The 20,861-nt window shown below is 47.9% G+C and overlaps 1 protein-coding gene across 1 annotated transcript in view; it reads right to left on the reverse strand.

Annotated features, from left to right (window-relative positions):
* The window catches only part of LOC124484328 (lipopolysaccharide-responsive and beige-like anchor protein), a 135,438-nt gene that overhangs the window by 111,218 nt on the left and 3,359 nt on the right, over positions 1-20,861 (reverse strand). Inside the window, 3 exon segments of the mRNA XM_047045212.1 lie at positions 156-251; positions 1,598-1,698; positions 3,276-3,507. Coding sequence (XP_046901168.1) covers positions 156-251; positions 1,598-1,698; positions 3,276-3,507 — 429 coding nt within the window.

Genomic DNA, 20,861 nt, shown 5'->3' on the forward strand with positions numbered 1-20,861 from the left:
TCATAGACAAGATCACATGGGGTCGCTGGCTGGCTGAATGTAAGGCTGATTGGATGACTGGCTGTCTGGCTAGATAATAAAGTATTGGGTAAAGCACTGTATGGCTTACATATTAGAACACATAAAGTGAGTGTGTGTGTGTGTGTTGTACTCACGGCAGCACTCTTCCCCGGGAAGCTAAAGAAGGAGTCTGGTCCGTTCCTGTGGGCCATGCTCTTCAGCACAGACAGCAGCTTTACTGCATGTGGAGGCTGGGGGGGGGACACAACACACACACACACACATAGGGGGGTGAGACAAACAAAATGCAACCAGACATTTGAAACAAAAGCGCACACAAACAAGCGTAATACACAGCTTGTGCCAACTTCCTTACAACGGCATGTAAAGGTCCACAATTAGAGTTGTATTAACCTGGTTTTCTAAATGTGTCTGTCATCACTATCAAAGCAGAGACTTCAGGGAGAGGACACAATCTGAGACAGCAGCCTCCACGTCAATTTTGTCTGTTGGTCTGTGTTTGTGTATGAGTGTGTGTTATGTCTCTGTGTGTGTGTGTCTGTCTGTGTGTGTGTCTGTCTGTGTGTGTGTGTGTGTGTGTGTGACGACACAGGTTGATTTCACAGCTCTTGAGGATAACCTCAAATGATCAAGCTCTGTGCCACTTGATCTCTGGTGTGGTTGAAGCTGCATACGTTAAAGCTGCGGTCTGCACCTGCATACGTTAAAGCTGCGGTCTGCACCTGGAGGGGCTTCAGTTCTGTTGAGACTGCCGCACACTTCTAAAAGTGCAATGAACTATTTATTGCATAGTGTAGAGATGATAAGGAAGGGGGGAGAGAGAGGCGAGAGGAAGAGAAATAAAGAGATATAATATTTCACATTGTGAGCAGATGGGTAGGGGAAGGGGGGTGTAACTCAGAAGTACACCAGAAACTTGCCCTTTTTCCCTGACAACGCAACCGAGCACGATGATCAATGGGCTGTTTAATTCTCTCCTTCCTCACCTCCCTCTCTACCCCCCCATTCCTCTCTCTACCCCCCATCCCTCTCTCTATCCTCCCCATCCTCGCACCCTCTCCTTCCATTCGTCCCAGTGGTCCTGGGATGTGGTGACTAACACAGTTCATCAGGGGAGTGGAGGGGGGGGGAGGGGCGATACAACGACTAAAAACATGGAAATATATAACTTTGCAGAAGATTATGACAAATTAACATAAATAACATACATTGGGTAAATAGTGTTAAAATGCATCTCTTCACATTTTTTGAAGGAGTAGCGTACCCTAAAATTCACTGTGTTCAAACTGACGATTAGAAAAGGGCAAAAAAGAGAACTTCAGAAAAGACACGTGCTTTGAGGCACCCCCATTAAAATACAGCTTATTATACATCAATAATGCAGTTGTGTATACTACACCCCCAGAGGCGTAGAAGTGTGTGTGTGTGTGTGTGTGAGAGAGAGAGAAACATCCTCCCTTGCTGGAGAGGGCAAAGAGCTGTGAAAAGGGAACCGGCTGAAGTGTTGCTAGCACATTCCGCATGAGGTTACCAAACAAACATGGCGGGACAGTACGGTATGGGAGTGCGGGCCTACCCATTGGCCGCTGTCGCCTTGCAGTTTACTGAAGAACAGCTTGAGCTCCTTCACTGTGATGCTGTAGCTGGCCAGCACACCCAGCATGTCCACCATCAGGTCTGGGGGGGGGAGAGAGAGAGAGAGAGAGAGAGAGAGAGAGAGAGAGAGAGAGAGAGAGAGAGAGAGAGAGAGAGAGAGAGAGAGAGACACACACACAGACACGTCAAACATGAGAACTGTGATGCCTAGACTGTCTTTCACACACACAGGTCAAACTACAAGAGGGGAGGGCAACTACAGTTCCCTACTCAACCCCATTCCCCCAGAGGTTAAAGGAATCCCCACTGGTTTGAAAACACGATACGACTGGATCAGTACAACGCCTGAAGTCCAGACATCAGCCAGAGGTGGAAGAAGGGAGGGAGTGCGGATGGAATGGATGGATGGATGGAGGGAGGGAGCGAGAGGGGTGTCTAATCTAACAGACTAAACAGGTATTTTGGAGAGGATAAGTCTAAGTGCATGCTAATCTCCATAAGTAGGATTTGGGTGCCATGGCTCTCAGTGCACAGGGATGATTTGAAGATCACAGTTAACTCTCTGTCTGCTCTGTCTGCTTTGTCTGCTCAGTCTGCTCTGTCTGTCAGTCTGCTCTGTCAGTCTGCTCTGTCTGTCAGTCTGCTCTGTCTGTCAGTCTGCTCTGTCAGTCTGCTCTGACAGTCTGATCTGTCTGTCAGTCTGCTCTGTCTGTCAGTCTGCTCTGTCAGTCTGCTCTGACAGTCTGATCTGTCTGTCAGTCTGCTCTGTCTGTCAGTCTGCTCTGTCAGTCTGCTCTGTCAGTCTGCTCTGTCAGTCTGCTCTGTCAAGTCTGCTCTGTCAGTCTGCTCTGTCAGTCTGGACGGTGCTCACTGATGCTATTTCCGTCTCCGTAGAAACGGTTAGGATGGATCGCTGGTGGGGGGGACTGCTGAGTCATAGGCTGGTGGGGGCGAGCAATGGATTAGAGCTCTGTCTAATTGAAGGGAGAGAGAGAGTGAGAAAGAAAGAGGGTGGGAGGAAGAGAGAGGAAGAGAGAGGGAGGGAGAGGATAGGGGGTGTTGGACAGGTAAGGAGATCAGACTCGCTAGAACGGTTCTCCAACCAGAGAGGGTGCCTTATTCATGGAGTCTGAACAGTCTGTTCCCAGATGGGGTTGGGTTTCGGTTTGGGGAAGCCTGGTGAGAGTCCACAGAGGGGTTCAAGTTGGGAAATGAACCATATGGATTTCGGATCCATAGCGTTCAGATATAGTGGTCAAATGGTGCACAAGTAGAAAATGTTTTCCGGTTGGATTCTGTGCGAGGCGAAGGGGTTAAGAGAGCTGGAGTCTCTCTCACTAACTATCTGATGTCACAGGGAGGTGGAGAAGCCCAGAACAGCTGACACTGACAGGTCTCTGCGTGAAACTGTCCACCCAGTCTCTCCAGCCCTTCATTACAATAATGACCTTTACGGTAAGAAATACCCAGATGGCTTTTAAATTGATATCATATATCAATGTGTCAGACCAAGCCAGGTACCCTGGAGGTGACCCTTAGGGTTCATCCTACAAGGATCCTTTGTCTGGAAACATCCAGACCCCCGACCCAACTCCCCGACCTTACCCCACCCCACCGAGATCCACACCCAGACCCCCTCGCCCAACCCTTAGACGTACCTGCGATCATGCTATCTGCGCAGGCCACGCGCTCCAGCACCAGCCTGATGAGGGAGGTGTCGGTGCAGGCCTGGAGGTTCCTCACGCTCTTCTTCAGCACGGCGGTGAAGATGCTCCACACCTCCGCCTGGCAGGTGGCCTGGCACTTGTCCAGCAGCTCCACCATGCACACCACGCTCTCCGTCTCCTGGATGATGAAGTTCATCTCCAGGTCGAACGGGCCCCCGACCAACTGAGGAGGGACGGGGGTGGTGGGAGAGAGAGGGGGAGAGAGGGAGCAGGAGGTGTGTGGAGGGAGGGGGAGGAAGGGTATGGGGGAGTAGGAGGAGGAGAGGGAAAGGGGAAGAAAAGAGAGATACATTAAACCCCAGGGCTCCTCCTCTCGTCACCATACTTGACACGGGTTCCTATGACACCATCTTGTACCTTGCCAATGAATGACAAGATTGCCGATGGCTGACGACCAATAAAAGCTGCCGTATTCATGAACATCTGCTCGTGTGGATAAATGTGGATGACTGGATTAGAGGTTGGGGGGTGAAACCGAGGCTAGGAACAGTCTAGCTACGCTTAATGCTCTGGCTCGTTTTAGGAGTGTGGTGTTATGTTCTGGGCAGGCAGACCTACACCCGAGGCCTGGTAGTCTGGACTGAACCTCATCTTTCACTTCATGTAGACCAGCACACCAGTCAACAAGGCCAACCCACAGCCTGTGTTCACAGCAGTACACAAACAACAACACAAGCTGTCTTTGAAGAAAAAAGGAATTTAAATAGAAACTCATATGCAACTATGTTCTTAACTAACTCATATTCAACAAAAGAAACGTCAGTCTGATCATTCAGTAAAAAGGATTTGGGTTTGTTTTCATACAGTAGATAACCAGGTTTGAGTATCAAAGCTGGCTGTTTGCTGAATGTTGTTCCTGTCATCTCAGCCTGCTGGATGATCAAGGCCGCCCTGGTGCTCAACTGGTCTCGTCTTCCTCCATGAAAACATATTCAGCCTCATAAACACGATTATCGCTTTTTCTTTACCTTTAGAAGCTTTCCTGGAATTGAAGTGTTATCTACAGAAGGTGTGTGTGTTAAGCAGGGCGGCGGAGGGGACCAATTGCAAATGAATAATGTTCTTTGTGTCCATAAATAAATTGTACAACCCATAAATGTCACGATTCGTCACCAAGTAATAGTTCTGAGGACATTTTTATTATTGAACCCTCCCTAATAGAAAAGCGATAAGGGAAAATAACAATGCAGATGTCAAAACTAATATCAAGAAGGTGAGCCGGTGGCGTTTAATCGAAAGAAGCAACCGGAGGAAAAAAAGAGCAATAGCCACTATTGGGCTGCCAGGCAGGCTGGGAAAACAATTGGATCAAGACCTGGAAATGGTGTAAATCCTCGAGGCCCTTCTGATGGAAACTGTCCCATTAAAATGACAGAGGGTGGATTAACTCTGTGTGCGTGTGTGTGTAGGGGGGATAGCCCATTGTAGCTCTCTTAGACTAACAAGGATGGAGATAAAAGCTATGATAAGTGTGTGTCTGTCTGGCCTCCCACCATCATTAACCCCCATCCCATCCGTGCATGCGTTGACCAATCAGAGGATCACCATAATCATCTCACAATCCACACATCTACACAAGGAGAGGTTGTGTGTGTGTGTGTGGTATGATACACACCAGTCCCTTGATGCTCTGATTGCGCTCTTGTAGTGGTGGTGACAGTTCACAGGTAAACAAAAACAGGAATGAATAAATAAAGCAAGAGCAAATGATTGCTGCCCCCCCCCATCCCAACTGACAGCCATCCGTCGTCGCTGCCCCTCCCCCTAATTCGTTCATCAATAACTCCACTGCCCATGTACCTAGAAATACAGCCTTTTTGGGATGGAGGTGGGCTCTGTGACTGCAGCAGAGGAGGTTGGGTTAATGGATGTCGGTGTATCTCCACGGTAACAGGTGATTTACGACCATGACACTACAGGCTAGTCAGCCATCCATCAGACAGGTGGCAGCGGGGAGAGAGGAGGGGCAGGGGGTTGGATGCCATGGCGGTGAGGCTGTACAGTGACCTAGAGGGAGGTCAGGGTGCTGTGAAGAACACTGTTAAATACCCATGGACTGAGTGAGTGAGTGAGTGAGTGAGTGAGTGAGTGAGTGAGTGAGTGAGTGAGAGAGAAAGAAAAACAGAGAGAAGTGCTTTATTTGACCAGCTACAGTCCACAGTTCCATGAAGGAGATTGAGCAGATGAAAGCCGAGCATAATGTTGAACCTGGCGGACCGTCTAAATTAGTACCCGTGAGCTTTTATTAAAAGCAGTTGATAGTTCAGCCCTGAGAGAAGGTTTAGCTCTGAGAGCTGAGGATGAAACTGTGGTGGGTGGAAGTATCCCGGCAACAGTGAACTGCTTTAGACGTTAGCAGACACAGAGTCTTTCAGAAATGTACCATTGATCAGGAATTGAAATCACACTGAACTGTGCCACAGGAAACCTTAACTACGTCAATTAGTCTCCTACATGCCAGAAGTGTGTCACTAGCCTGAACTCGGTAAGAGATGGGTCCTTGGACTGTCATCCATAGTCATTATCTTCTTTTGAATCTTGCAGGTTACAGGGCATTCTCTGTATTGCCAACACTGATCGACATGGTCAACCACAAATCAATTAACTTGTTTTTAGTTTGAGTTTTTTTTGAGGAAGGGAGTTGAAATAATTGCAAAAAATGTATTTGGGCTAACCAGAAGGAATCTTCCCCTGTGTGCAGCTGCCTGATCCAGAACAGTAAACACAAGGTCTTTGAGAGGAATATCAAAAGTGCTGATAAGGATATTTTGGGTTTTTCCTGTAATATCTCACCGACCTTCAATTCGACCCATTTTGATACAGACTTATTCTCTTTTTCTATGGGAGAAATAAACATTAAAAACTGCCAATGTGAAAGATATTATCTCAAATTCCTATTTTGATGATATTTGCCGCAAAATAGTTTTTTTGATACAACTCCTGTTTCTAGGAGAGCAATGTAGTTGGAAGCCTGTTGCCAGTGTTCAAAATGCAGACTTGTTCGTTTCCTGGATTAAATGTGCTTTGCACTGTGCTTCATGCATGGCATGCAGATCAAAATAAATATAACAAAGCAAAAGGACAAATCTCCATTGCTTCAAATCGACCCATTGATATTATGCAACAAAATGGAAATGTTAGCAAGGGGATGTGGTCCCTGTAGGTGCCATGTCTACAACCTCCTCATCAGACAAGCTTCTAAAATCCCATCACAGGCATCCACATGAGCTGTTGAGAGCACTATTGCAACACTCAACACTGTTGAATACATGAATAAATAAAAAAGATAACAGAAACAAATGTCTCAAACCGTACCCAGGACGTTCCAAAACAAACACCATGCCTCGCAAACAAGACACAAAAGTTGATGCGGATGCTTTAATGTGATGAGTCACCTTTGGCGTGGAGCGTATCGATTGTCCTCATAAATCATGTCAAATCCAAAGTCAGAGTGAAGCAGGGGGACCTGGGGGGGCACTCAAGCCCACCACTCCACCATCTGGAGAGCTTGGAGTGCCATGCCGTCCCAAACGCTGCTGGACACTGACTCTGCTTTGAATGAATGACTGAAATGATGCAGAAAATGACTTGTTTTCGTGCAGTGGGAAATCTCTGTTGTTCAGCTCAGTTGAGCTGTCCTTGTTGGACGTCTCATTATAAAACGCTGCCGATGCACAGAACAATTCAGAGCCGTATTAGAGCAACATGGTTCTGAGTTTTATTCATACGCACCACCCACACAATAAGGACAGCAAGCCTGTCCACTGAGCTCTCACAGGAGAGGGACGGTGTGTGTGTGTGTGTGTAGGGTGGTGGAAATGGTGTTGTGGAACCAAACAAACCTGTGTACATTGAAATAGAGGGGGTCTCTCCCGAGAGCCTTTACCAAGAATTGAAACACTGGTAGAGGTCACGTGAATCCAGACCTTTACCAACCCACATGTATACACACACTCACAGACAGAAAGGCCTCTCCTCCAGTCCACAGCTCCAACTAGCCTCCTCAACTAGGCCTTAAGAGTCTTTTTTCCAGCTTGTCACCAGATCCCTGGTTGGGTAACCCTGTATGCCTCCTCACCCCTAAGGCCCATCTGAATTAATCATTGCTGAGCAGCCAGTCAGCCAGCCAGTCAGCCAGTCAGCCAGTCAGCCAGCCAGCGGCAGAGCCACGGAGCACAAACAACCCTCTGTAGTTCTGTGTGTCACCATCAAGGCCAGCCTGGGTAGGGGGATGGAGAAGAGAAGAATCGAAAAGAACAGGATAGATAAGAGAAGGATGGAGAGAAGCAGTAATCAAACACAAGAAAGGTCCCTAAACGCAATATCAATCCCTATGTGTCTGGGCTCTGACTTATTTGAAATTATATTGGCAGTTAACATGCATGGGTAGGCCTAACTCTGTTGTAGCCTTTGTGGTGAATTAACACAGAGTGGTATGGCCTAAGCCAATACGTGTCCACAAACATACAGGTAAAATAAGGGTAAACAGTCAAGTTTGGAGGGAACTAGCGTACATCAGAGAGAGTCACTGGTTCGTAGAGGGCAGTGATGAAGAAGGATGTGAAGTGCATCAAACACACCTGAGCTGACAGCCATGCTGCAGATCAGAGCTCGCTGCACATTATGGCCATTGGCCGGCCACAGGGGGATATTGCTGGAGCAAACCGCCAGACACCTTGATGAAGAAACCTAGACGGTCTCGGAGGTCTCTTCACAGTCTACTGTGTGTGTGTGTGTGTGTGTGTGCGTGCGTGTGTGTGTCTGTGAGTGCGTAAAAGAGAGAGAGGGATGAGAGGGAGTGTGTCTGTGAGTGATAAGAGGGTGTGTGAGTAAGAGAGGGAGACAAAAAGAGACAATGTGTGTTTTTGTTGGGGGCGTCTATGTGTTTGATAGAAGATGTGCGTGTCTGGGCCATGGAAGTGTGTCCGTTATTAATGACTCTCTTCCGCTCGTCTCCTCGATTAATTCCACGGGTGGAATCATTTGAATTAAAAGTCATTTGCCCGAACGAGGCGGTTGCACAAAAGAAGCAAAGTGAAAAGCAGCTGACAAATCTATACCCATGTGTCGCTTTGGAGCGGTCCATGTCCAGATTTCGATTGGTCGCTACAATCTCCATACATCATCCTCCTGCCTCTGTGAGCTGAGCCGAGACACACAGGATTGGATGGAAGACTTCCAATCAGACAGCTGCTTACAAAACTGTCTTCAAATCGCCGGACATGGAGTTGTGCATTTTTTTTACAATGTGTTTACGGTTGAGGCATGGGAATGATGGAGAATTTCAACGGTAGAGTTGATATGGATCTGCATCACCGTCGGGACTGACCTGTAGTGTACTGGTTTATAAATGACAGGCAAAATATTCAAGCTAATCAAAACCTTTTCATCGGGGACATCATGTAAAACATTTGGATGCTAAATGAAACATTAATTTATTACAATTAAATTACTAAACATTTAGCAACAGTAGACAAAGTCCAAAGATTCTGACCTTACTTTTCTCATTAAAATCTCCAGTGGTTCTTTTTAATTGGAACTCTTCGCAAGGTCAAATCTTTTATTTATTTTTTTGCTCTTGTTGCTGCCGAGGGTGATTCAGCCTCATATCTGGCAATGACAGGCAATTAAAGGACGCAGCTAGTCACTCACACACACAGACACACACACAGCACATATTAAGGACATGACCACGAGCCTAATTACTCTCCCTTCTTCCAGTCAGTGTCTGTCAAGGCCCTTGCACATTAGAGCTAGTAAATATTGTCCTCAGAAAGCTAGACCCAGCCTCCCTGCACCGTCCACCAACTACTCAACCAAATCCATTTCTAGTAAATCCAACTAAGAATTTAGTTCTTGATGGGCAAGGATTTTTCACCCAAACTCATATTCTTGTCGACCTTCAAGACCGGAGCCTTACTGAGAGAGAGAGGGTTTAGATGTACACGTGCTGTGCACTTGTCAAGCACAGTAGAAAGATCTACGCTCCCTCCGTCCTCTAAACCTAACCTTCTCAGGCCAAACCCCCCCCAACAGCCACCTTGCCTGTAAGAAAAACTATTTTTAAGTCGAAGAGTTTACAAATAAATATCCCAGTCCATTCTATCAGCAAGGCCGCAGGGATGTCTTGCTCTTAAAGTGAGCAGGAATGAAGAAAAACAAGAGCTCTTCAGTTCATTCAGCCAACGGGGGCCCTCAGAGACAGCTTGTCAAAGAAACGTCCGGAACGTTCAAATGCAGTCTTGAACGTTCAGATGCAGTCTTGAACGTTCAGATGCAGTCTGGAGGCTCCAACAGTCCTTTTGTGTCCCTGCTATCTCTAACCCAAGAAAAGGAGAGAACATAAACTGTCCAAACTGTGTTTGCCAATGTGCATACACACACACACACACACGACCCACTTCTCCAGACTCCTACTGTTGTGGAAACCTGTGCAGTGCATATGGAGTCTGTCATGGTAGATGTGCCACTGTTCCATCTAATCATCAACCTGACTAAAGTTACACAGTCACCATCACCCCAATGGTAGCAGTGAATTAGCACCCCATGCTGTTTTCCCTATGACAAAGCCCTGGTTTCACTTTAAGGGGACGTATGCATAAGTGTGTGTGTGTGTGTGTGTTTGCGCTAGGATTTTTTAGTTTTGTGTTGCAGATTGCTCGAGGACTGTTTGGTGTAGCCTGCTCAGAACCACTTACCGCTAGCACACAGGGACACACACATACACACACTAATATACTTACTGCAGACGCACCACAGCTGCATCTTAAAAACACTTTGTTGTCTCCCCTACCCAATACCAACCTCAAACCGGAAAACAGAAACACACAGCAAAACAAACAGCCAGCCTCAAAGAACAATAAAATGTAATAAACACAATAAATCATGAAATCCAATAAGGAGAACTCAGATCCACATATCCTCGCGTTTATGTTTTCGCCGGGGAGATAGGAAAAGCATTCTGGGAGTCGTGGTTAGTTAGCTTTGGATTATAAAAAAAAATCCCAACAACAACATCACATCACATAATTTTCTTTTAATCGGTTTCCTGAACTGATACCAAAGCAAATTGCTACCAACACTAGTAGCGCCACATTCTTAAGATCACTAGCAGTTTTACTGGGTGGGAAGTTCCGTGACAGCCAGCCGCCCCCACCCTATTAGACCCTGATCTCCCTTCCCCTGGCCATTCCTCTACGATAGGAGGATCGGAGAAGCCTACAGCTTAACTGGTCTTCTTGAGGACTTCAAAAGGAGGTTAGAATCCCCCTCATCGCTTGTTACTAGTCATACAAACACATGTGCGTTTGTAAAGGCCTTATACTGAGAAACAGAAGGGTGTTTTCCAGGAAAGTAACTCCTTGATATTCAGAACTACTACTGTAGGCTAATTGCAACCCAGCACCACGGCCTATCTTGGAGGTAGATCAGGCTCTAAATGGGCTGGGCCCTGATCCAGAGGAAGTGGAGAGGGACACTCAGGAAATAACCCCCCCCCCACTCCACCTCCCCCTGCCCATTACACCTCATGGTCTGGGCTGGCCATTAGCTTTGTGGCTTTCAGGAAACCTCAGCTAGGCTTGGGAAGTTATCTTCTAGCCCTCTCTGGGTGAGCTCGCCAGCGTCTATGAGAAATGAAAAACTGTTATTCAACCAAGGAGGAAGCTGTGCTGCAGCCACACGCACGTACGATAGAGAGACAGAGAGAGAGAGAGACAGAGAGAGACAGAGACAGAGACAGAGACAGAGAGAGAGAGAGAGAGAGAGAGAGAGAGAGAGAGAGAGAGAGAGAGAGAGAGAGAGAGAGAGCTTGAATCAGTATCCTGAGTTGCTGGAACAGCTCTGTGCTCAGAGGCTTGGTGAAGAGGCATGATGAAGACGAGCAAGCTGGCACAGTAGAACAGGGCCACTGTTCCACAAGCACGGAAGACTAACGGTACGCACTGTGCAGTAGCCAGGAGATCTTGAATGGTGGAAATGTTTACAAAAGCATCTTGGACCAGGGGGTGAGGCGAGGCTGAGGCAGAGAGGATGATGGGAGATTCAGCTTGTTGTTGTTATTGCATGACTGAGGCCTACTGAGGATCTGCATGTGGTGAGCATGGACCCAGCTGCTAATTAGTTACTTTCACTTTATTATCCTGGAATCGCAGTATGTAGTCTAGAATGGCCTTTTCGCCTTGTTTAAAAGAAAGCCAGGTAGAAGGGGAGGGTACAGGTGAAGATGAACCTACCACACACAAAACAAAAAGACACAAAAGGACAAACAAGGACACGACACGGAACACAAGGGTCTCATTCAAGCCTTGAATGCTGTCCTGATGAACACAGAGATAGCTCAGAGATGAATGGCATTGCCCAGTTTCTCCCTGAAGCCTCATCATCCCTGGAGCCATGCAACACTTCAGAGCCCTTCAGTCTCCAGCCGCAGACACACAGATGCATGCAAACACTTCTGTTTGCTTAGCCTGGACTCGCCCTCTCCCCCCTCTGTTCTCGCTCACTCTCATGCTGAGACAGAGGGAAGGACCATAACCGTCTTTCTGTCTGTGTGCCTCTCTCTCTTTCTTCCGCGTGTCTCACTCTCTCTCCCTCCGCGCATCTCTCTCTCCCTCTGCATGTATCACTCTCTCTCCCTCCACATGTCTCTCTCACTCTCCTCCATGTGTCTCACTCTCTCTCCCTTCACGTGTCTCACTCTCTCTCCCTCCACGTGTCTCACTCTCTCTCTCTCCCTCCACGTGTCTCACTCTCTCTCCCTCCGTGTGTCTCACTCTCACTCTCCTCCATGTGTCTCACTCTCTCTCCCTTCACGTGTCTCTCTCTCTCTCCCTCCGTGTGTCTCCCTCTCTCTCCCTCCACGTGTCTCACTCTCTCTCTCTCCCTCCGTGTGTCTCACTCTCTCTCCCTCCACGTGTCTCACTCTCTCTCTCTCCCTCCGTGTGTCTCCCTCTCTCTCTCTCCCTCCGTGTGTCTCCCTCTCTCTCTCTCCCTCCGTGTGTCTCACTCTCTCTCTCTCCCTCCACGTGTCTCACTCTCTCTCCCTCCGTGTGTCTCACTCTCACTCTCCTCCATGTGTCTCACTCTCTCTCCCTTCACGTGTCTCTCTCTCTCTCCCTCCGTGTGTCTCCCTCTCTCTCCCTCCACGTGTCTCACTCTCTCTCTCTCCCTCCGTGTGTCTCCCTCTCTCTCCCTCCACGTGTCTCACTCTCTCTCTCTCCCTCCGTGTGTCTCACTCTCTCCCTCTCCCTCCGTGTGTCTCCCTCTCTCTCCCTCCACGTGTCTCCCTCTCTCTCCCTCCACGTGTCTCCCTCTCTTTCCCTCCACGTGTCTCACTCTCTCTCTCTCCCTCCGTGTGTCTCTCTCACTCTCCTCCACGTGTCTCACTCTCTCTCCCTTCACGTGTCTCACTCTCTCTCCCTTCACGTGTCTCACTCTCTCTCCCTCCGTGTGTCTCACTCCCTCAAATCAATGTTCGAATCACATATTTGATGCTACTCCTTAAAAAGGTTTAAAAAAAGACTCCGACACGACAGTCCATGGGGGAAACAGGAAGCGTGTTCCTGACCCGGCACGTCCTGAGACAGCTGCGTTTCCTGCCATTCTGCCTTCATTCTAGACACGGTTACACTCATTGGCTTTCTACATCTGTTTGGACGTGTGTTCTTTCCAACGCTGCCTGTCTGCCCATCTTGTTATTTTAGTCACTCGTCACAACCAAGTCCTCATCCTGGCCCGAGTTCCTCATGTTGATCTAGGGTTCCCCTAGCTAGCCTGCCGTTTCAGATAGGCATTTCCTTGAATCTGGCTTTTAACTGCTGAATGAGTTCTTGAATGTCACCATGTCATCACAGAGCTTTTTGCTTTGACTGCTTTGTGGGAACACTGTTACTTTAAGTGAAATCGAAAATATGACATGTGTCTCTCACACACCGTTGTCATGTTGACCCACTGTTGAACTGAGCTAAAGGTTGCTACTTGACTCCGACATGTTGCATGCTATAGTTATGGATTTGGATTGGATGACTAAATAACGAATGCTGCCATGTTGGATGCTAGCCTGTCTTCACACTGGGCCATATGGAGGTTTAGAGAGAGAACTCTCCATTGGACCTGAAGTACCCTGAGCAGCAGCTGTGCCCAGCCCCTCCGGGTATACGGTATGTAGATCACCCCCCCCCCCCCCCCCCTCCAGACTAGCAAGCACACACACAGAAACAAACACGCACACTCACACAAACTGCATCAAAACAAATGAAGACATTGTAAACAGAGCAGCACTGAGTTACCTGAATGTGCTGGCCTAAAACTCTCCTGCCACTGAGGAACTGAGGAAGGCCATCTACGTGTGGATAACAGTGGACAGTTGACTTCTGATGGAGTATAGTTCTACAACCTAGATAGCTTCAGGAGGGCACTGCCCAAAACTTCTATCCTGAAAAAGTTCACACAGAGGTAACATCCAGAGTTCAGCCCATCCCTGCCGTCAGAGCCCATCCCCAGATGAGTGCCCGTGGCTGGGAGGATGCCAGCTGCAGCACTGCCTCCTCCTGTCCTCCTGTCCTCCAAAGGTTCAGAAACTACAACAGACAGCTGGGTGCGGTGCGGTGCATCTCTTACAACACTCCGGCCAGTCAACTCCAATACGTCTAAGCTCATTCCTTGACTGCTTTCCATGCCGTAAACCTGGGGCGGTGTATTATCTGGCCCAATTGACCAGATTTCAAGGATTATTTCTGAAATAAAGTTCCAGTTGTGGTCAAGATAGCAATAGCACAGTGAAGATTCTGACTTGGAATCTCACTTGAATACAATACATGCCTTTACTTTATGCTCTGTATGCTTGTTCCACATCTATGACAAGTCGACTGCAGGCAATTTGGCTTTGTAAATATGAACTGTTGTAAACGCTTGCCAGAAATAAATTGATTAGTTAACCGGGCAATGTGAATTGTAGCGAGCAGTTTCAAAAAGCGTTGTATACTATAGGTGCTGTGTTTCTTACGCATCATAGGGCCTTGTCCTCTGGATGCTAATAAAATGTCATCCTTCACTAGACAATGCCTACACAATGAACCGTTGCCTCTAGCGCGGTGCCTTTCTAAGGATGAGCTGTGTGCTGTTCTCATGGCAGAGACCTCAGACTAATGCTAGATGCAGGACGGCGGCTGGAAACCCATGTACGCTCAAAGCCTCCAATGGCTTTAAGTAGCCTATTGTTAGGATATCACGGACATCAATGGCTTTTATCAAGAATGAACTGAATTGTAAATTGATATAACCATGTACATGACCTTGTGTAAATAGCCATATCTAAAAATAATAAATATAAAGTCAGGTAAAAAGGGTTCAACCTTGCGAGGTACCGAGGCTGGAGGGTAACACCCATGTTTTCCTATACTGTCTGGCCTCAGTACAAGTGATTCAACGTTTATTTATGCGACCACCGTCAATGACCCTTATCAAGAGGCTGGCGAGACCTTGCTTATGAGTGGAGTCGTGCTTCACGCGCTGCGCGGCTGAGCTCTCCTCTCGTTTCCTCTTTACGGGAGGATATCCACGACAAAGACCCAACGAGGACAAGACTGACAGCACACGTCTGTGTCTCGGCTACTGTGCACATGAACACCTCCACTGCTTCCTTCAGCAGGGGTTTACTGGAGGCCTTGGCTGAGAACTCGTAGACGGCAGGAAGCTGTGGGGTTTCCTCTTGCGGTTTGCAAAACATGTGCCGCCAAGAGGAGATAAGATGTTCGGTGATATCAGCCACGCCTCACGAAGAAGAAGGGGCCAGGGTTATAAGCCTACACTGAAAGAGGGAGTCAAATGGCTGAGTGGTTAAGGAATTGGGCTATTAATCAGAAGGTTGCCAGTTCGATTCCCGGCAGTGTCGAATGACGTTATGTCCTTGGGCAAGGCACTTCACCTTACTTGCTTCCCTGTACTTACTGTATGTCGCTCTGGCTAAGAGCGTCTGCTAAATGTAAATGAAAGAGAGGGAGAGCTGGGAGACAGTCTCCTCCAGCCACCTCACAACCCAAAAATCCCTCTTCACAGAGCGAGGCTAGGAATCTGGATGGAATCTCAGACAGCATGACTCAGCACCTAACTAGAACTCTGGGACGATCCTCAGGCTTTATACAACTCAATCCAACCGGTGTTCCACATGAATTCAACCTGTTCACCTGGTTAGACCTCACTGACCTGATGATGAATGGCAAGGGATGGGTCATAAGCCTGGTCCCTGACTGACACTAGGAACTGTGCCCAAAACCATTTTGTTTTAATCAGTCAGTCTATGAAACCCATTCATGCACCCCCTCATTAATGAGTAACTGCGACAATGTAAGGCTCCACCCATTGCATGGAAAATGTGAATCCCTTCCTGAAACAAGCTCTGTAGTGTCAACACATTGCAGTTCTTACTGCGTAAGCACAAGATAGCGGCAGAACGAAGGTTGTCTTGTTGTCAAACCTAAGGTGCTCCTTCTCACATTGGATCCAATTAGTGATTTGTTTACAAAGTACGTTTAAACAGCAGGTGACTGCTTCACCCTGAAACATATTTGCATATCGTGTCATTTCAATTAGAAGCTGTGTATTAGTCATGGCCAGACACTTAACTACAGAGGAGATTAAGGGGAACATCCATCAGTAATGAGGGTTGGGCCTAGCCTACATCAAAAGGCTCATCATAGGGAGTCGGATGGTTGAGGGGTAAGGAAATCGGGCTATTAATCAGAAGGTTGCTGGTTCGATTCCCAGCCGTACCAATGACGTTGTGTCCTACGGCAAAGCACTTCAACCTACTTGCCTCCCTGTACTAACTGTAAGTCGCTCTGGATAAGAGCGTCTGCTAAATGTAAATGTAAATAGCCCTGCTGCACGACCTCTCAAACCCACCTGCCCTGAAGTGGACAGAAGTCTCTATTCAAACAGAATGAAACAGGCTGTGTATGGAGACCCAGTGGAACGGCGGGCCTTGTTTGCTCTTTGTATTCAACAAGGGGAGACGTTCTCTCTGGCAGCCTAGGAGAACAGGGGGGAGGGGGTACCGTGGCGCAGAACCAACATTATCACACAGCATCCCACGTACGGCAGGCAGGCAGGCAGGCACCATGTGACTAACCCACGAGCTCGGCCCGGCCTCCACCACTCAGGGAGATAATTAGCACCGACGGCGGGTGAGCACGACGCGTCTACCCGGCGGCGCTCAGGTCGGTGAGGTGTCAGCCATGATAGCAGCTGCGACGACGCCGAAGCGAGGAGCCTGGCCTGCAATTAGCATGCAAACGAATGGCATCCACCGACCCGTGAAAAGAAACCCAGAGCACTTCCATTAGGAGGGTAGTGATAAACACTTCATGATGGAAAAATGAATTATGAGGCGATGGGTGGGAGTCCATACAAGTTTGAATGCTGAACCTGAGCCCTAGTGGCGATCCTAGCACATTTAGCACCCGGGCAAGGGGCAAGGCCCCCCCCCCCCCCCCCATTTAATTTGATGCACTTGGGAAATTGCCGCCTCCCTCTTCATGCTTCCCGGGGCGGCTGGCCGCTTTGCCCGGCCTTAAAACCGCTACTGCCTGCCCGCACGGACGGACGCAGCTGCACACACTACTCGTGAAACCCAGCGTAGTAAGACTGGCATATTGGCTTCAAATTGAGGATCTCTGTCAGTAGCATGATATCGGTGTAGGGAAGAACAGGAATGCTCTGTGGTGGCAAACACGGCTACAACATAATCCCATCAGACATGCTGTTCGGTTCTTTTATATAACAGGCCTGAGAACAAAAAACTGAAAGAATATAACCTACCCTTGAGCAGAATAACACACATCTAAAAGACATCTCATCGTCACATGAGATTGTCATCGGCATAAGTCAGGTTGCCTACAGCTAGCGATTAGAAAAGTGTGTTTTTTCTTCACTAAAGCGAATTGCATGCCCTCCGCAGACGAGGATGACAAGATGTGACAAAATGTTGCTGGATGAGTGAAAGCATGATAGAGACCGTGAGGCGGTAAAGGGAGGTAAAGGGAGAGCCACGGCCCCTCAATGCCTTGACTGCGGAAACCGAGAGGTCGCATATTTTCACGCAGCTGAAAGCGGTCGTAGGGAGATGAGCTAGATTCCCCCAGGGGAACACTATTTTGAAACATCTGTGTTCTGATAGGTCATATGCATCCATACAGGCCCAATATTTCAGCCTTTCTCAGTTTTTTTACATCCGCGTCCATTTCGAAAAAAAAGTCTAACGCACTCGCGATTGCGTTGAAACGCACAGGCCGTAAAAAGATGGTAAACGGTGTGAACAAGGCGTTAGGGACTTGTCAAGTTGGCATCTTGTAGGCTGAAGCAGATAAATGTCTGCCTTCCCACATGGCCCTGGTAGAACTCTCCCCGGTAGCCACCGGGCTTGCATCACTGCTTATGGTCTTCTTTAGGGCTGACATGCATACAGACTACTGTAAAGGACGACATTGGAGAAAAATATGTTGACGTTGTCAAAGCAGCAAACACATTAAAGCAACATAACTAACATTTCATTACTCTGCCCTGTAAGAAGAGAAGTATGTAAGAGATGGGGTATGGTGGGTGGGGGTGAGTGCTTTGATATCGCTTTCAAGACTAACACAGCTCTCTAGGTTTAAATTTGTCTCCCTTTATTGACAATCCTGGCAGCGTGTGCAACTTCTGCATACAAGTAAAAGGAGGTGTGTGTGTGTTGGGGGAGGGGGGTAGCCTAGCGGACATCCTTAACACAATTTTAGCATTCACTTCCCGTCGTAAAATAAATAAATACCTGCAACCTTGTGCCGTACTGACTGCACAGTGCCATCTCAAATTGAAGCCTTTAACATGAGATGACTTCCCAGTGGAACCCTGCTGAGAAGGCTGTGTGAGAGTGTGTGTGCGTGTGTGTGCGCCAGAGAGTGTGTGTCACTGTCCTTGCTCTGGTGACCTCTGCATACGGTCCCCTGTGAGTGCTGTTGATGAGGTCATAGCCACAGAGGGTCAACAAGTCTTGCCTGTTTACCATAAACAGGACAAGGGGGAAACTCAAACTTCCTTCACCAATTTCTCATCTCAAGGCTTTCGCCTTCACACAGAAGAAGCCTAGTAAAGTTCCAGCTTAAAGCAAAACACCTTGACTCAGGGTCAAGTGTAACACACTCCCACAGAGAGACACTTTTTCCCATCCAAATCCTTTCTTAGTATGTGGCCAACACAAAACACAGACGCACACATCTTTACTCTGCGAATGAATAAACATACACACACATCCTCACTGTGTATAGCTGACCTCACAGCATGTAGTCTTATCAGTAGGACTGCAAAAGCCCCTATTCTCTCTGTGTCCAAGGGCCAGGCCAGGATTACTTTCAGTCACTACGGGCTCACCAATACTGGTAGCCTGGTTTAAAAAGCAAGCAATGGTTAAGGCCTTCCTGGAATCAGGGTTCAGAGTTGGGGTGGTTGTCCTGAGAGGGTCCCCCGGGGTTAGGAGCACTGCCGTGTTCTGATCTGCGTCCTCTAAACGCGACCGGTAGCATTCCACTACGCCTCTCTCTGTGCTGGCTTTGTTTATGAATGAAACAAAGGGAGCTGAGGAACTGGATTGTTTATCTTAGTCTTCACTAGTCAGGATCAGACCAGGACTGGAGGGTAAGAGTTACGCAAGAGTTAACAACTAACTTGCGGACGCAATATTAGCAGTCAGTGTTAATGATAGAATTGTACTTAATTATAAGATACCATCTTCCACAAAAATACACACTGGCAGATAACAACCAAGGGGATGCTTAGCAGAAGGATGGCTTAGACAAAATAATCAGCTTGTTTGTTAGCTGTCAAACATCCCTTTCAAGCTAGCAGGGAGTTGGGCTAGCAGTATCTTCTGAGCTATCTCACTATCTATTCTGTATGTCATCCTACCGAGACAGAAAGACCAGGCTGACAGACAGACACACCTCCCAACCCTTTACTGACTCAATAAAAGATACACAGCAATGTAGAAGGTAAAAGATAAACAGACTTCCAGTTAATGGCCACCTAAAAACCAGTTTTGGCCAACTGCATGCTGCCTCAACACAAAGTCAACACTCTCTCTCTCACACACTCACATACAGTTCATGTCAGCCTCATATTCTGTAAGGGGGGGGGGGGGGGGGGGGGGGGGTAGTCAAATAGCCTGGGATGGGAGGTGGTAGTCTTTGTGTGACAGTCTGTTTGCAGACAGATTCAAATGGGGAATAAAATATATAAATAAATAAAAACTGGCTGGGATAATGAGCAGTCAGTTGTGGCGCTTCAAGATAACAGTCTTAACATAGTGCCTTGAAATCTCTTTGGTGAGAGAAAAAAGAAAAAAAGAGAGGGAAAAAAGAGACATGAGAGGTAGATTAGAAAAGGCCTGATGTGTAACAGATAATAGGAGAGAGAGAGAAATAGAATTTCATTCATGTGTCAGATTAAAGGCTCCTTTGTTACCGTAAGAGAGGAGCTGATGGTGTCTGGACAGAGTTGTGGCCCTAGCCCTCAGTTGATGCTGTGGATGATGGAAGGGCAAGATCTCTCTCTACTGTGCATACCTGAGTGTATGTGTGTGTGAAAGAGAGTGAGTGTGTTCTTAATTCTGTGTGTATGCACTCACAAGTGTCTCTGCATCTTTGATCTTGTGTATTGTGCCCATTGTGTGAGTGTATGAATGTGCATCTGCTTGTGGGTGTGTGGAACAGAGACTCGCCATCCACTAAAATCACTTTGAAGGAGGACCCTTGTCACCAATATCTGTAGATCAGGCAACAAAGCAGGTGGCGTGAAGCCAACCAGAACGCTGTTTGATCCCCCATGACAACAGGGGGAAAAGGAGGCGGACAAGCAGGAAAGAAAGGTGAATTGTTCTTCTACGAGGCTTTTAGAGACCCTGGAATTTAGAGGAGCAAGTGTGGGACACTATTGTGTGGATTCCCTTCACCTGTCTGCCAGGTCCACCTGTTTGTCTGTCCACCTGTCCACCTGTCTGTCCGTCTGTCCTCCCTGTCCGTCTGTCCTCCCTGTCTGTCCGTCCGTCCGTCCTCCCTGTCCACCCTGTCTGTCCGTCTGTCCTCCTGTCCTCCCTGTCTGTCCGTCCGTCCTCCCTGTCCACCCTGTCTGTCCGTCCGTCCTCCCTGTCCGTCCGTCCTCCCTGTCTGTCCGTCTGTCTGTCCTTCCTGTCTTCCCTGTCCACCTGTCCTCATGCTTTTCAGGGGAAACTTTAGACGAGGAGTTTGGTGTGAAAAATTGATGAGGCCGGCCTGAGGGACACGAGGGAAAACTCGAGGGACTGAAGTAAGAAAGCTTGAATTATGTACTGAAGTACAATGTTACTGCATGGTAAAAAAATAAAAATAATAATCACCCAAACTAATTCTTGGCACAGAAAACAGACTTGTACACCAAATGGACGGTGTCAACTTCACTCCCTCTGAGAGGGAGGACGACCCTCTGGTAAACTCGTTCACCTGTTCGCAC

The sequence above is a fragment of the Hypomesus transpacificus genome, chromosome 22, assembly GCF_021917145.1.
Source record: "Hypomesus transpacificus isolate Combined female chromosome 22, fHypTra1, whole genome shotgun sequence".
NCBI lineage: Eukaryota > Metazoa > Chordata > Actinopteri > Osmeriformes > Osmeridae > Hypomesus > Hypomesus transpacificus.